General features: G+C 52.4%; 1 protein-coding gene across 2 annotated transcripts in view; it reads left to right on the top strand.

Annotated features, from left to right (window-relative positions):
* Grhl1 (grainyhead like transcription factor 1) overlaps positions 1-15558 on the top strand; it is a 44574-nt gene extending 29016 nt beyond the window's left edge. For both annotated transcript variants that reach the window (XM_028877699.2, XM_037198164.1), the window contains exons 9-16: positions 2014-2172; positions 7090-7141; positions 7486-7625; positions 8582-8619; positions 10629-10720; positions 11012-11097; positions 12108-12172; positions 14000-15558. In XM_028877699.2, the coding sequence (XP_028733532.1) occupies positions 2014-2172; positions 7090-7141; positions 7486-7625; positions 8582-8619; positions 10629-10720; positions 11012-11097; positions 12108-12172; positions 14000-14114 (747 nt within the window). In that variant the 3' untranslated portion in view covers positions 14115-15558. The remainder of the gene's footprint in view (positions 1-2013; positions 2173-7089; positions 7142-7485; positions 7626-8581; positions 8620-10628; positions 10721-11011; positions 11098-12107; positions 12173-13999) is intronic.
* The last annotated feature ends 329 nt before the right edge of the window (positions 15559-15887 follow it).

The raw sequence follows: 15887 nt of genomic DNA, 5'->3' as shown, positions 1-15887 counted from the left end.
AGCATCTGACCACATTAGACAGATTCAAACCCAGAACCATAAAGGGTCGGAGCATGCTCACTAACTGTATAGAACCATAAAGGGCCGGAGCATGCTCACTAACTGTAAAGAACCATAAAGGGGTCGGAGCATGCTCACTAACTGTGCAGAACCATAAAGGGGTCGGAGCATGCTCACTGACTGTGTAGAACCATAAAGGGGTCGGAGCATGCTCACTAACTGTATAGAACCATAAAGGGCTGGAGCATGCTCACTAACTGTGAAGAACCATAAAGGGGTAGGAGCATGCTCACTAACTGTGCAGAATCATAAAGGGGTCGGAGCATGCTCACTAACTGTGCAGAACCATAAAGGGGTCAGAGCATGCTCACTAACTATGCAGAACCATAAAGGGTCGGAGCATGCTCACTGACTGTGCAGAACCATAAAGGGTTGGAGCATGCTCACTGACTGTGCAGAACCATAAAGGGGCTGGAGCATGCTCACTGACTGTGCAGAACCATAAAGGGGTCGGAGCATGCTCACTGACTGTGCAGAACCATAAAGGGGACGGAGCATGTTCACTGACTGTGCAGAACCATAAAGGGGCCGGAGCATGCTCACTAACTGTGCAGAACCATAAAGGGGACGGAGCATGCTCACTAACTGTGCCGAACTCTACCAGCTCTGCCAAGTGTCCTGTACGGCACTGATTGTGTGTCTCCACTTGCTTTAACTTTTGAGAAACCTCGCTAGAAGGTGAGCACGGGGTGACTGACAGGGAGGCAGGACAGGGAGGCAGGGCTGGGTGTGCTGCTCTGACTTCCTCTTCCAGGGAGGGTCTGGGCTGGGAAGCTTCTCTGCTGATTGGTGTGTGACTCAGGGACATGGCAGCTGTTCCAGGGAACTGACCCCACTGGACTCAGCGACAGTGTGTGGAGACTGTCGTGTGGGTCAGTGGCAGTTCAGCTGCTGGTGAGAGGTGATAAGGTGGCGGGTGGTCTCCGTGCCCGTCTGCTGCTCTCTATAGCACTTTGTATCTGGAGGAAACGTGTCCACCAGTGGCCCATGGACTTCCTTTCTCCCATGTACAAAGGCTCCCTCAACCCATAACGATGTCTTCATGGCTTCTCATGTGTTCTCGCCACATCTCTGGAGCCTCCCTCAGTGAGGAATGTAGGAGTGTTTTGCGACTGTTCAGTAGCCAGCGTAATTAAAAGCTATGGAAACCTTTGCCAATTGTCGTGCCTACCCAAGCCTGTGGTGAATCCAAATTACATTTAAATTATGAAAGGTCACTCCAAAAGAGTCTTGGACATCACTGGGATTTTAAATTATTCTCTGAGGACTTGGCCCAAAGTGATTCTGTTACCAAACACCCAGAAGAAAGAGAAATGAATATGAGCGGGCTGGGGTTGCATGTGAATTCCGCTGGAATTTTATAGTCACACTACAGATTAGAGGAAGCCAGCTTAGGTGAAGCCCTGGCACACTAGGACATAGGCTGCTGCAGACTATCTGAGGTGACATCGGAGGCACAGGTGGTTCCAGAGTGTGCGGAGTTGTTCCCCAGCAGCCAGGAGACACACCGCAGCGTCCCTGGAAAATGACATTAGCCGTGGGGGCCACCATTGTCTGCTTGTCCTCGCTGACATCCAAGAACGATCCTGGGAGTCAACGGCCCCCATGCCCCCGCTTCCTCTCCATGCCTATGCTCAGAACTGCCCTCCAGATGAGGCCTCTGCTGTCTCTAAGAATCAGCAGAGTCCCGGCCCACTGGCCAGTAGTGCCGCTTCTAGATAGACAATCAGGGTGGTAAGAGAAAGCAGTTTGAGCAAGCCCTGGAGAGCCAGGCAGGAATTACTGTTCTTCTATCTCTGCCTCAGTTCCTGCCCTGACTCCCCTCCATCATAAGCTGTAACCTGGGGGACAAAAGAAAAAGAATCATGAGAGTCTCGAGGGTCCATCATTTGCAAAGGCCGGGCCGGGCCGGCTGCTGGAGTTGCAACTCATGGAGGCTGCTCTTCCTCCCAGGTGTTCATCTCCGTGAACTGCTTAAGCACGGATTTCTCTTCTCAGAAGGGCGTGAAGGGCTTACCGCTCAACATCCAGATCGACACCTACAGCTATAACAACCGTAGCAACAAGCCGGTCCACCGAGCCTACTGCCAGATAAAGGTCTTCTGCGACAAGGTGAGTGAGCAGCCGGCTCAGCGAAGAGCAGCTGGGGGAGGCTGCCTGAAGTGGGCCCTTACCCTTCACCCTTGCGCGAAAAGAGGTTAAACTGTAGAAGGAAGGGGAAATACTCACTTGCACTAAAAAACACCGGGATGATGAGATGCCACACTTGGTTGTTTGTGTCCCATAAAGTAAAGGATGTGGACCCGGTCCTGGGCCCATATCGGTAACTACTGTACGGACCACCTCTCCACCTGACTCGCCTCCCTGAAGGCCCTCAGTCAGGCCATTCCCAGGATTTCTGCTTCTGCTTCAAGTCTCTCTGGTGCAGCTGCTTCTCCCTGGGACACAGAGCCTGGTCTCCTGTGTGGTCTCAGACTGGCTGGGCTGCCGCCTCTGACCACTAGAGGGCGCCGGCGACCTTCGCCTTCAGAGAGCTTTCTCAGCAGCCTGCCAGCTTGGGCGCATCTGCAGGCCAGGGTCTCCACCTGTCACAAATGACCACAAATTCGTGGCTGAAAGCGCCACCCTTTTACTATCCGGTGCTAGCTCACTCTTACTGAGCCGCCATCGAGGTGTGAGCCCGTCTGCATTCCTTTCTAGACTGTCTGTTTCCATCCCTTTCCCGCCTCCTGCTGGACACGATTTGCCTCTGTCTCAAGCCTGCAGCGGCTCACACTGGGTCACCCAGACCTCTCTGCGTCTTCATTTTACCTCCGATTGTTCTGCTCTCTGGTCCCTTGGGATCGCCTCGGGCTTCCACAGCTGACCTAGGGTCATTTCCCCATCTTCCAGCCAGTCATCTAGCCGCCGTCCCTCCCCTTTGCCATAACCTGCTCCTTCCCAGGCCCCGGGGGATCAGGTGTGGGGATCAGTGGAACACAGGTGCTTCCCGTGGGCTGTCCGTGGAAACAGTGAGTCAGAACTGGTGGGCACGAGCACTTGTGACCCAGGTCAGGCTCCTCCCATCTGACCACATTCCTCCGTGGCCCAGAGAAAAGCTGGTGATCCAGGTGTGTGGCACCAGCACCTGGGAGGCCAGGAGAACTGGGAGACAGAGGCCAGCCTGGGCTACATGCGCACACACACACACACACACACACACACACAGAGTCTCAAAACGACGACAAAGAAGAGCCCTTCGGAGGAGCTATCAGGACGTTGGCATTCTTTTTATAAAACTAGAGAAGCTGCAGTTCTATTCAAACTTTTTTTTTTCACATCTGGTGTTCTGTTAAATCTTTCCTGTCTAATAATTTCCCTGGGCATTCTTGAGAATTCATGAGTTCACTTTTTGAGTGTCTTGAACACGCTGCTCTCTTCATAAGGCCTCTGCAAACCAGAACTGCTCAGCTCTCTGCGGCCCTGACTGTGGCCCTGACTGTCCTCTGAGTTTGACCCACGTGTGTCGTTCGCCGCCTTCCAGTGCCTCCTCCCGGCCCTCGACTCTCACTTGTAGTCAGAAATGAGAAGTAAGGCACTCGGGGGCGTCCTTTGACGTATGGGTGGTATATTTCCTTCCTAAGGACGTAGTGCCATCCCTTCGTTATGAGCTGCTGAGCTGGTTGATAAGCGAGTTTCTCATCTTTCAGGAACAGCAGCCACTCCGCACACTTTCAGGGGAAACGTGGCCAAGTGTGCATTTCCAGCCAGTGGACCTTGGGTCGATGCCTTTTCTTCTGTCTCGCTGACCCCTCCCTCTGGTGCCTGACACACTGTCTTACGTAGCAAGAATGACCTTGAATTCCTGAGCCTGCTGCCTGTTCCCCCGAGGGCTGGGCTTCAGGCCTGTGCCAGCATCTCGCTGGCGCTCCCACAGAAGGCAGTCTCCTCCTCAGACTCTTGGGCATCTTCGCCCAAACAAGCAGCAGGTTTTTAGCCTAGCGTTTGGGGACCAGCCCTGTGCTGTGCCCAAGCACATTTCCAGCAGGTGAAGCGGAGAGGGTCCCCATACCGTCCCAGGTCTTCCCGTAACACCTTGCGGCGTCTGAGACCTGGGAGGGAACCCTTCAGCTCTTCTTGGTGAGAAGTGCGTATTTCGAATGAGGTCTTGTGCTGGGTATGATGTCCGTCTGTCGACCCACAGGTGCTGCACAGACTTACAGCCGGTGCTGCTGACGAGGCTGCAGCCACCCCGCTCTATTCTGTGCCTAGGAGCTTCTTCCTGTCTGTAACTCTTAGCAAGAGTTTTCTCTCCCACTGGTTGTGAGCATGTGAGTCTGATGCGGCTCCACGTTCTTGAGTGTGCCGAGCATTTGTGTGTTTGTGGCTTTCCTTGGGTTTGGAACATGTCTGGCCCTTGCTTCTTCAGACATGGCCGCGCCTTCCTCTCGGGTTCTCCAGTTACAGCTGTGCAGTGCTTTGAGTTTTGCCGATGACCCATCGTCGTTTGGTTTTTCTTACCTCATTCCAGAGAGTTCCCTAGGTTTGCTGATCCTTTGCCAGGTCTGAACCACGGAGCTGAACTCTGTCCACTGAACTCTGTCCACTGGCGTTCTCATCTCTGAAAGTTCAAGCTGGACCCATTTTAGATCATGTCTCCACTTAGGGAGCGGTGGGTTTGGTTTTGCTGTTGGTAGTGGTGGTGTTATTGTTTTTTGGCGGGTCCTCTTGTGGTCCTGAGCACACGTGGAGTCTTGTGCACACTGGGCAGTTGCTGTCCCTCTGAGCCACGCCCTCAGGCCAGGTGTAGTTTTTGATAGCTTTTTGACATATGGGATAAAATGGCATTTATCGGCTTAATGTCTGTGCCTGGTACCCATGTCTGGGTCCACTTCCATGGCTTGACTTCCTTTCTGTTGGGATGGAAACCTGGCTGTCTTGCTGGGCTTCTGGCCTTGTGCATTTTGCCTTGCTGGGGCTGAGTGTTTTTATACCTAGGACTCATCTTCAGGTCTGTCCTGAGACCTCAGGAAGTTTCTTGGAAACAGTCGATTTGTTCAGGTGTCATCTTATGATCCGATAGGGTGACTCTGGGGCCACACTGTGTCAGGCTCGTTACCCTGCACTACTGAGCAGGATTTTCCTGGGTGTTGGCTCAGTGCCCTGAGAGAGGAAAGCTTTTTCCAGTCCAGTTGGTGAGAACAGACAGTGTGCTCGCCCTGTGTGCATGTCAGGGTGTGTTTTTTTTTTTTCTGTGTTTTCTTTCTTTGTTTTTTCTTTGTTTCTGTGTCTGGGTGTGTTTCTGTGTCTGGGTGTGTTTCTGTGTCTGGGGTGTGTGTAATGAGAGGAGCCTCTTTGCACCCCATGTGCCTGGAAGCTGCTGCGCTCTCGGGATGGAATCCCCTGTGCTCTGTCATCCTTACTCTTCTTCAGCGGGCACTCTGGAGCCACCGGGGCTTACAGCTGAAGGGACCATCCTGCCCCCTCCCGCTCTGCAGGGGCCGTCGGTTCAGAATCGATTGTGAGCCTGAGTTCCTTGTTATTCTTTCTGGATATGGCTAGTGACAAGGTCTGTGAGACCACCTTTGGGGTGGAGGTACAGCTTCATCTAACTGAAGTTACTCCGAGGCTGTTAGGAGGCCCTGGGAGACATGCGGCGCTATCCCAGATTGGCCAGGGGCCTGGGGACACTGCCCTGCTTCTCTGTCAGGGAGTCTGTGTCAACAGCATATGGCAGTCATTTCATTGTATTTGTGTGTGCATGTGGGTATGTATTTATTTGCATGTGGATATTCACGTGAGATGGTGTGTGTGCATGTGTGTATGTGTGAAGAGGTCAGAGTTTGATGTATTGTATCTTCCTTGATTACTTTCCACGGTATATGTAGAGGCAGGATCTCTCATTTGAACCCAAATGGCCATTCTGGCAGCTCCTGCTAGCCAGCTAACTCCAGGGATGCACAGTCTCTACCTTTTGCTCACGGGGGATTGTGGACAGGGCTGTAGTGCCCACCCACAGTTTACATGGCGTCTGGGGACCCGAACTCTAGTCCTTACCCTTGTATTGCGATCATTTTACCTGCTGAGCAGTTCTTAGACGCAGGCTGTACGTCTACCGCGTTGTACATCTACCGTGTCCACGTACAAGGTGTAAGCACCTTCTAGAGCAGGCAAGAGGTTCTGTGTTCTGTTTTCAAACCGGATCCTTATCGTGTAACGATGCCAAAGATCGATGCAAGGCCCTTCACTTCCTCCTTCCTATCAGGGAGCGTATTTAACAGAGACAAAGCCAACAGCTTCTGCCTCGCCGGGCATCTGCACGGTCCAGAGACGTGATCACTAGAGAAAGGAGAAGGATTCGGTGCTGATGTGTGGAATGGTACCCAGTTTCAGTTACTTGTTTTTTGTTACTAGTGAAGTTCTCGTGACTATTTTTGTGGGTTCAGTTGCCTGATGCTGCCACTCTGTACAGATGATGTCCACATAGCACAAGTAAGTCCTTTTACAGCACACGGCACAAAGACTGCTAGTGATCTCTTTATTTTTGTGATGGATACCTGATTGTGTCTGTCACTCACGGCCGCCATGTCTTTGGACAGAGCCTTTGCTCTCCGTGATGACCTCGCCACACAGGGAATATTTACAGGGCTAAATTTTATTTTTTTCTTTCATGGTCCCTTCCTGTGAGGTAGGGGGAAAGGTACCCACACCTTGGCAGGCAATGTGGTGTGCTAGCAGGCTCTCTCAGCTTGCCTTTAACCTGGCCGCATCTGTGATCAAGAGGAATTTTGCTTTGCTTGTGTTTAAAATGTTCCCTGTGATTGATGTAGCCAGAAATGATTTTAAGAAGTTGTAAAAGTGTTACTAGGTATGTTAATTGTAGAAAGGGGTTTCCATATGGCATTCCCATACATGCTGAGGATGTGAGCGGGGTGGGCTTCTGAGAGGAAACGCAGGTGGCAAGCCCCGGGACGGCATTCACTTCCAGAGAGCCTCCTCGCTCCCAGAGGACCTGACCTACAGGACCTTGTCTCCTTCCTCTGTCTGCAGGGCGCCGAGCGGAAAATCAGGGACGAAGAGCGGAAGCAGAGCAAGAGAAAAGGCAAGTGCGCTGACCCGGGTTCCGGGGGCGCCTGGTGGTGGTGTGTCCTGCAGAGTGTGGGCTGGGTGGGGGTGAAGCTGACATGGCTGTCACCAGCGGCTGAGAGGAGGGCAGAGGCTTGCTCACAGAACTGCGGGCCAGTGTCTTGGGTTATCCTGGGCTCAGACTTTTGGGATGCTGGTTCTGGCTCACTATGTAGATCAGGCTGGCCTCCAAATCCTAGAGCTGGAGCAGCCTCTGCCCCCGCCCCACCGCCCAGGGGGGGTGCTGGGATTAAAGCCGTGCATCACCGCACACAGCAGCCCATGACTTTAATCTCTTGGTGGCCTGTTTTTGCTCCCCAGTTCCCGATGTTAAGGTGCAACTGCTTCCCTCACACAAACGGACGGACATCACGGTGTTCAAGCCCTTCCTGGATCTGGAAACCCAGCCGGTCCTCTTCATCCCCGATGTGCATTTTACCAACCTGCAGCGGGGCAGTCACGTAGGTACCAGCCTTCTGGGAGAGGCTGCAGGGCCGGCAGAAAGAAACTCCTGGCGTTTTTCATAGTCAGACCGCAATGGCCTTTTAGTCAGGTAGTGAGCTCTGGGGAACTTTCAGCCGTGAAAGTGACATGATACCCATTGCAATCAAACGGTAAATGGTGCTGATCCAAAGATACAGTGTCGGACCTCTCGCCTAAGTTCCACTTGAGTTCTTTCACGTCGTAGCTCGTGTGAAGATGTTGAGAGTAGCCTCCTCACATTCAGAGTTCGAGTCTGTGGTCTGGTAAGCTCAGCTTGGGTGGCACCTGTGTCCGAAGGCCCCCTTCTTTCGTTCCCCGTTGTGGATGTCATTGGCATGTGCCATGTGCTCTCCACCCATGTCTGAGCAACCAACCCATGCCACCTTTAAAAGCCAGCCACGCCCTGCTTTGTGGGACTGGAGCTTCGGGAGAGTGTGGCTTTTCTTTTTTACTGAGGTCAGGTAAATACCACAAAAGGGACCCTGCCATGCACTTACTGGACAGATTTGTAAGGGACTGAAGAGTTTGCGGAGGCGTTACCAGTACTCTGTCTCCACTGAGACGCCTCGGGGCGAGCTGCCGTCTGCTGGCTTTTCCTGTGAAGGGACTGGCACCAGAGAATGGCTGTTCCACGCTGCCATTCGGTTGCAGAGGGAGCCACACACGGTGAGGGACTGAATGAGTGGGGCATCGTCCGCTAAACGTTGACATCAGCCAGCCTCCATCAGGTTGGATCCATAGGCCGCAGAGACCAGCCCCTGAGTCAGCTGTGAAAAAATATGGCTACAGGATTGTGTCCTTTAGAAGAAGGGTTTGGTGTTAGGCTGGTCACACTCAAAATTCTCTCCATCTTGGCACACTGATTTACTTATCTGTCGTCTGACCTATTTGAACGAGTTTGGAAAAGAGTCTGACTCTGTGGTTTTGGTCTTAGGTTCTTCCCATCCCCCCTGAAGATCTGGAAGGTGAAGGGTAAGGCTTACGTTTTCTTTTGCTCTAATAAACTCAAACTTGCCAAACATGTAGAGCTCCGGTGCGGAAGAGCCTGTTTCCCCGTGAGCTGTTTAAGTTTCTCAGTGAGGTGTAGTGACGCCAACCTAACATCCTAGCGCTTGGGAGACGGAGGCGGGAAGATGGGAACTGAAGCCATCCTGGGCTCCTCAGCGAGTCTCAGGCCAGGGCGGCATAGCGAGACCCCGCTTCCAATGAAAGGATGCGGAGCCGACCCAGAGCCCCTCTGTTCCTGAATACCAGGTGTCCGCCTCCTATCAACAGGGACCTCGCTTGTGTCCCACGGTGTGGGAGGGAACTCTGCTGGCCCAGCCGCACACCCCCGCTCAGCTCACACTGATGGTGCAGTAACATCCAGCTGAGAGCCTCCCATGGTGGGGTGGTTAACCACCTCGGTCTGGAACACCCTGCTCTGACTTGCTTTCGGGGCCTCTGCAGTTGCGGCCTCATGGCGCGCTCCAGATGTGCGCAGCGGCAGGATGGCTTACGGCAACACTGTCCCCTGACAGCTCCCCCCCTGGCACCCCGCTCCGTTTATCTCATGCCTGTGCCCACGGTGCCCACGTGCCTAAGCCTCTGCTTAGACGTCTTCCCTTTTGTCTCCTCTGCTGGGAGACCCATCCCTTCACTCACAGGGGGTCACCCATGGCCTCTGTTGGCTTGGGCCCCGTCCCCCGGAGCAGCCCCTGGCCCTGGCTCTATCCAGTGCTAGCGTTTCCCTTGTCTGGCCACAGACCCGGCCTCCTGTCCAGGAAACGCTGGTTTCCCCGTAGGGAGGCAATGGGTAGAATCAGGACAGGGAGCCCAGGTCCCTCTGAAGCCTTGATGCCCCCCTCGGCAGACCCCAGCCTGGCTCGTCCGCCATGGTGACTTCGGGACTGAGTTCTGAAGAAATAGTAGAGTCTGCTTTGGTCATTGCTCTTTCTGCTCACACCAAAGTGCATGGAGATGGAACGCCCAGATGTTGGCAGCTGCCTTAGGCCTCTCTCCCCGAGTCTCCGTTTGGGTTTTGGCTTTTGAGACAGGCCGTACCCTGGCCCGGGCTGGCCTAGGACTCACTGTGTAGCCCCGTCCGGAGTCAGGCTCGGGAGCAGTTCCCACCTCGGGCTTTTGAGTGCTGTGGCGGCAGGCACACGCCCCCATGCCTGGCTTTCTTGGTTCTGTTTTCGCTTTCTCTCCTCGGACCGCCCCCACCCTCGTTGGTTGCCGGGTGTGCCTTGCCTGAGTGCCAGGCTGGCGCCCCTGGTCCCACTCCTGGTGTCTCAGACATGGCTCCAGCAGGCGCCGTCACCAAACCCCTGTGGTGACCGGGGAGCTGAGGTGTGCTGCTGCTTTCAGGCCCGTTCTGAAAAAGGACTTGCTGTCCTTATTTCCACTCATCAGTTTCTTCACTCACCTCACAGACGCTCCCCAGAACACAGGCCTTTGCCGGCTGCGCCTCAGACCCATGCAGTTTCCTCTCCGGCTCCTTGTCCACCCTCCCCCGCTATTTCCTGGAAGTCTCTAGAAGCTACACTGTGGTTGTCACCCAGGCCTTCTAATGGCCTGTCCTACCTGTGGGCTGGAATTTCCTGCAGTGTAGACCACACATTTCGGCCACAACCGTCCACCTGACACACCTTGAAGAGCCCCGACCTGTGACATAAAACCCACGATTCCTTAAAGCCGAGCGGAGGAGGCGGCCGGCCTGCCTAGGCGTCTTCTGTCACAGCAGACCTGGCTCTGCTTTCCTGGGCTCAGAGCTGGGTTAGTGGAAGGATGTCCAGCAACGGAGCCCATCCACACGCCATTTGGGTGGCCCAGGCCTAATGAGCCCCGCCCAGGTCGTCTTCCGGCTTGGACCACATAAAGAATGAAAGGATTTTGAGTCTAAAGTGCAGTGACTGCTCTAAAAAAAACCTCCTTCTGCTCGGGCAGTTATCGGAGTTGAAGCGGATGACCGACCTAACTCTGCTTCTGCTCACCCACAGGTCTGTCTTGAAAAGGGGGCCCTTTGGAACCGAGGATGACTTCATAGTGCCTCCACCTGCAAAGCTGACCCGGACAGAGGAACCCAAGAGAGGTGTGCTGGGTCCCGGTGATAAGTGGGAATACTTAGACCACAGTGACCTCTGGCACTTGGCTTCTCTGGCTTCGCCCCCCTGCATGTTCGTCCTTCAGACCACCACCTCCCCGAGTGTGGGGGAGGCAGAGTTCAGGGGAGGCGGCCGCTGGGTCCTGAGGCTCGCACTGTGGTGGTGTGTGTTGCTGTCCCTGGTGGAGCTGTGTCTGGCCGTCCTAACTCGTCCCTGTGATCGCTTTTCATGAATTTGCTCATGTGAATTGACTGCTTTTCTCCCCCGCCCCCACCCAGTGCTGCTCTATGTCCGAAAGGAGTCGGAAGAAGTCTTCGATGCTCTGATGCTCAAGACGCCGTCTTTGAAGGGCTTGATGGAGGCAGTAAGTAGGACGCACACCTCAGTCCCTCTGTAAAAATGCGGGGAGCCTCGCAGGCCCGCTGAAGTACTCTATTAGACAACGCTGGAACCTTGACCTCTTTTCCCAGCCGTCCTTTGTGGATGTCTGTAGCGCTGCCCGCCCGCCTCTGGCCCACCCTGGGCATCCTTGCTTGACTGCAGGTCTGTCTTGTCCCTTGTGACCAGCCTGGAGTTGGTAGGTGGGTCACTCTGTCATGTCTGTTCTGCTGAATTCCATGTGTGATGGCCTAGGGGGCAGTTTAACTCTGTATGCATGCTTGCGTGCGTGCGTGTGCGCGCGCGCGTGTGTGTGTGTGTGTGTGTGTGTGTGTGTGTGTGTGTGTGTGTAGCAAACCACTTGGAAGCTGAAGATAGTAAAGCCTTAAAAATGTCATCCATAGCCTGGTGGGGATGGCGCATGCCTTTAAATCCCAGCACTCGGGAGGCAGAGGCAGGCAGATCTCTGTGAGTTCAAGGCCAGCCTGGGCTACAGAGCGAGATCCAGGACAGGCACCAAAACTACACAGAGAAACCCAATATTGTGAGGGGCAGATAGACAGAAGGAATTCCAAATTTGAGGCCAGCTTTGGCTCTAGTAAGAACTTGTCTCAAAACACATACACACACACACACACACACACACACACACACACACACACACAGACTGTAGAGACAGCTCAGTAGTTAAGAGCACTGGCTACTCTTCCAGAGGACCTGGGTTCAGTTCCCAGCACCCACATGGTGGCTCACGGCTGTCTGTAACTCCAGTCCCAGGGATGCAGTGGCCTCTTCTGACTTGCAGAGGTGCCAGGCATCATGTGGTGCCCAGACACACACGCAGACAAAACGCTCGTACACATAAACTCAAAATTAGTAAATGTGTGTACACATGAATAAAAATCTTTAAAAGAAGATAAAATGGGCACTGGAGTGTAATTGTGCGGTTGTTTTCTAAAGCTTTGACAACAACATTCTTGTTCTCTGTTCTTTTAGATCTCAGACAAGTATGACGTCCCCCATGACAAGATTGGGAAAATATTTAAGAAGTGCAAAAAAGGGTGAGTAATGGCCGTGTTCTGTGTACCCTGAGGACAGTCGTCCCCCTGTCCCCCCTGTTCCCCCCGTTGTCACCCTGTGACGCGACAGTTGTCACAGCCCTGTGTACCCCGCAGACAGTCGTCCTCAGCTCTGATGTGACATGCTCTCAATGGCATGCCGTCCAGAAGCAGCCATGAGAATGCAATTGTTAAATCTGGGGTTTCTGCTTTTCTTTGTGTGGGAGAAAGTGGAAGAGTGAGTCAGGGGTCACACTCTGTAGCCCAGGCTAGCCCTGAACTCATGGCAATCCTCCTGTCTCAGGCTCCCCAGTGCAGGGAGTGTAGGCGTGAACCACCATGCCTCGCTTTCTTTTCCTTATTAAATTTGAAGATCAGTTTTTTTGGTTTTCGAGACAGGGTTTCTCTGTGTAGCTTTGCACCTTTCCTGGAACTCGCTTTGTAGGCCAGGCTGGCCTCGAACTCACAGAGATCCACCTGGCTCTGCCTCCGAGTGCTGGGATTAAAGGCGTGCGCCACCACTGCCCGGCAAGATCAGTTTTTCAAGGGAAAAAGGAAATCTGTTTTCGCCCCCCAGGCCTGGCAGCCATGAAGTGGCTCTGCCCTCCGGGGTGTGCGAGGAAGCCGCCTAGGAGGTTGCGTCTTCTTTCCTGTCACGTCTCACACCACTCACCTGGTTTCCACTTCATGTTTTTGAGATGGGTCTTAGTGTTCTTAAATGAGGCATCTGAGGCTCAGAGGAGGAGGGGCTTGTCTGTGATTGTGTGGTTTGGTGATGTGGGGCTGTGACTCAAACCAGTTCTGACTGACCCCAAAGCCTTTTCCCTCTCTTGAACGCCCTACCCTGGGTTGTATTTTCAAGCTACAGAAAATTGCTTCTTGTCCAGAAATTAATTTTTAGTATAGTATGTGTGTGTTGTGTCTGTGTGTGTGTGTGTGTCTGTGTGTGTGTGTTGTGTGTGTGTGTGTGTGTGTCTGTTGTGTTGTGTGTCTGTGTGTTGTTTTTTTTTTTTTTTTTTTTTTTTTTTTTTTTTTTTTTTTTTTTTTTTTTTTTTTTTTTTTTTTTTTTTTTTTTTTTTTTTTTTTTTTTTTTTTTTTTTTTTTTTTTTTTTTTTTTTTTTTTTTGTTTTGTTTTGTGTGTGTGTGTGTGTGTCCGCGCCACAATGCACTCGTGAAGGTCAGAGAACAGCTTTCAGGAGTCAGTTCTCTCCTACCACGTGGGTCCCGAGGATGGAACCCAGGTCGCCAGGCTTGGCCACAGACACAAGCACCTTTACCTGCAGAGCCATCTAGCTGGCCCCAGAAATTACGATTGTTAGTTCTGTTTTCCTTGAAGTGTTTGTGCTCTTCAGCACGAATAAGCACAATACATAGTATAAGACCTTTTGTCTTCTTTCTAAACCAAATGCTAATTGGAATTTTCTAGATGAATCTAACAGGAAGGGTTAAGCTTAACTACTGTGTTTAAACTTTGAGGGAGGATTGATTACCAGGAAGGGTAACCCGTCAGGTGACTGACTCCGTGGAGATGAGTTCTAACGATTCTAACGTAGAACAACCGTATCGGGTACCATTTGGTGCGTGAACACTCTAGGCCAGATGGGATAAAACAGGCAGCGTTCTCCACCTGCCACCTGCTTCCGGGATCCTTAACTCGGTTCCCTCTCTACCTGGCTCTCACTGGTCTTCCGAATGAGGCAGCCACAGCATGGGAGGGTGTGACAATGTCCCCACAAGTCACAGCCAGTCAATGCCCAGCTCTCAAGCAAATGCAAGCCTCGCTCCAGAGCCGAGGAGGCTGGTGGGGACTCATGCCCTGTCTTTGTCCAGGATCCTGGTGAACATGGACGACAACATCGTGAAACACTATTCCAACGAAGACACCTTCCAGCTGCAGATTGAAGAAGCCGGCGGGTCGTACAAGCTCACCCTGACAGAGATCTAAGGTGCGGGGCCCTCAGCCCCCAGGTGTGGGAGTTCACTGAAAATGTCCCGTAGAACTTACAGTTTGGCCAGCTGAGGAGCCCGGGCACCCACCCTGCGGACACCTTGAATATCAGGGAAGGAACCTTTCACGTGGGAGATGGCGCTGCCTGTCACATGCCGTGTTGGTGTTTCCCGTGTGATAGAAATCCATACGTTGTTGTGTTTGAATTTCTGATGTGCTTAGAAAGCAGAGCGTGAGGACTTTGTACTTGATATAAGACTGTGGGAACCTTTGGGTTATCTGCTACATAACTTACCAAATCTCGGGAGATCTGCCTATGTCCCGGATAGCCGTGGGCCGCTGCCTGGCAAGTCGGGCAGGCAGTAGCTGGTCTTTGAGGAGTTTGCGCTCTTGCCTGACCGCGGTCTAACTCCAGCTGCCTTGGGGAGTGGGCCCAGCCCTGAGTAATAAAGGGCTGCCCTCTCCCTCCTCCTCTCCTCCTCCGATGTTTACTGAATAGGGTGCATCACTGGAACCTTTCTTGCAACTTCCTTGGACGTCTCGACTGCCTTTCTTAAGAAGAACTCCAGTGAGTGACTGTGCGGGGTTATCTCAGTTAAAGCTGCGTTGTATATAAGTGCAATATCGTTCTGAAGGTCTGCCTGTAAATGTGTACATACATGTCTGATACAAATCTATAATATATAAAGACGGTATCTGTGTACAGATAGTGAAGGCAAACAGGAAGATCTGCTTTGAAAACCCTCCCCCAGAGAAGAGGCTATTTTGGATAACGTGGACCAAGCAGGTAGAAAGCATCTTCCCAAACACGAGCAAGTGTTCCCTAGTGTAGCAAAAAGCCATCCCGGGTGGCAGAGCCGCCTGCTCTGGAGCATGTCATCATCACATGGGCTTCTGCAGCCTGAGTGGAACTGAGGGAAGACTCGGCTGCAGCCACTGTGTGGGGTGTGCGTGCAGGTGTCAGCAAGCTGTGCCCTGCAGAGTCACGGCTGTCATCCCGCCAGCCACGCGTCCCCAAATGGGCCGACTTCTGCGACTGCCACCTTTCCGAGCTTTCAAGCCTCGGCTGCTGTGTGTGCCACCTAGAAAGCTCTCGTGGATTTATGCGACTGTGGCAGGAGAATGTTTTATATACACTTAAATATTAAAAAAAAACAAAACTTTACAATGTAATTTTATAACAAATCCTGTAACAGAAATACAATTGCGGGTCTCGGTAGGTTCAGGGAGCTGGAGTAGGTCACTTGTATGACTAGGATGTTAGCTGTATACTTAGGTAAAACTGTTCTAATGAAGTATGTGAGCAAAATAGCTGGTTTTCTAAGAGAGGGGATACGGGTCACATAACACTATTTTATATTTTGTTTTAATGAAATCAGTTTTACTTGTATCATTGAATGTGTTTTAAACTAAAGGGATTGAATTTTGTATATCTATTTCACAAGCTGTCGGCCTCCTTCACTCCGTCTTTTCCTCTGCCGTGACTAACCTGGAACTTGTCATGTAGCCCAGACTGGCTTCACACTCCGAGGTCTGCTTCCCAAGTGCAGAGATTAAAGACATGCACCCCCACAGCCCAGCATTATTATTTTTTTAAGCTCAGGCTGCCTTTGCACTCAAACTTCCTGCCTCAGCCTCCCCAGCGCTGGGGTCACATGCGTGCACCACCACGTGCAAAACATGCTTTTAATGAACGGATGCAATTGTTGAAGCCAGCTCCCCTGGAAGATTCCTGTGACTTCTGTGCATTCTCCCACCTTCATCCACCAA

This window comes from Peromyscus leucopus, chromosome 22 (genome assembly GCF_004664715.2).
Source record: "Peromyscus leucopus breed LL Stock chromosome 22, UCI_PerLeu_2.1, whole genome shotgun sequence".
In the NCBI taxonomy this organism is placed as follows: domain Eukaryota; kingdom Metazoa; phylum Chordata; class Mammalia; order Rodentia; family Cricetidae; genus Peromyscus; species Peromyscus leucopus.
The sequence above is the reverse complement of the archived record's forward strand: the minus strand, read 5'-3'. Positions and strand labels throughout refer to the sequence as shown.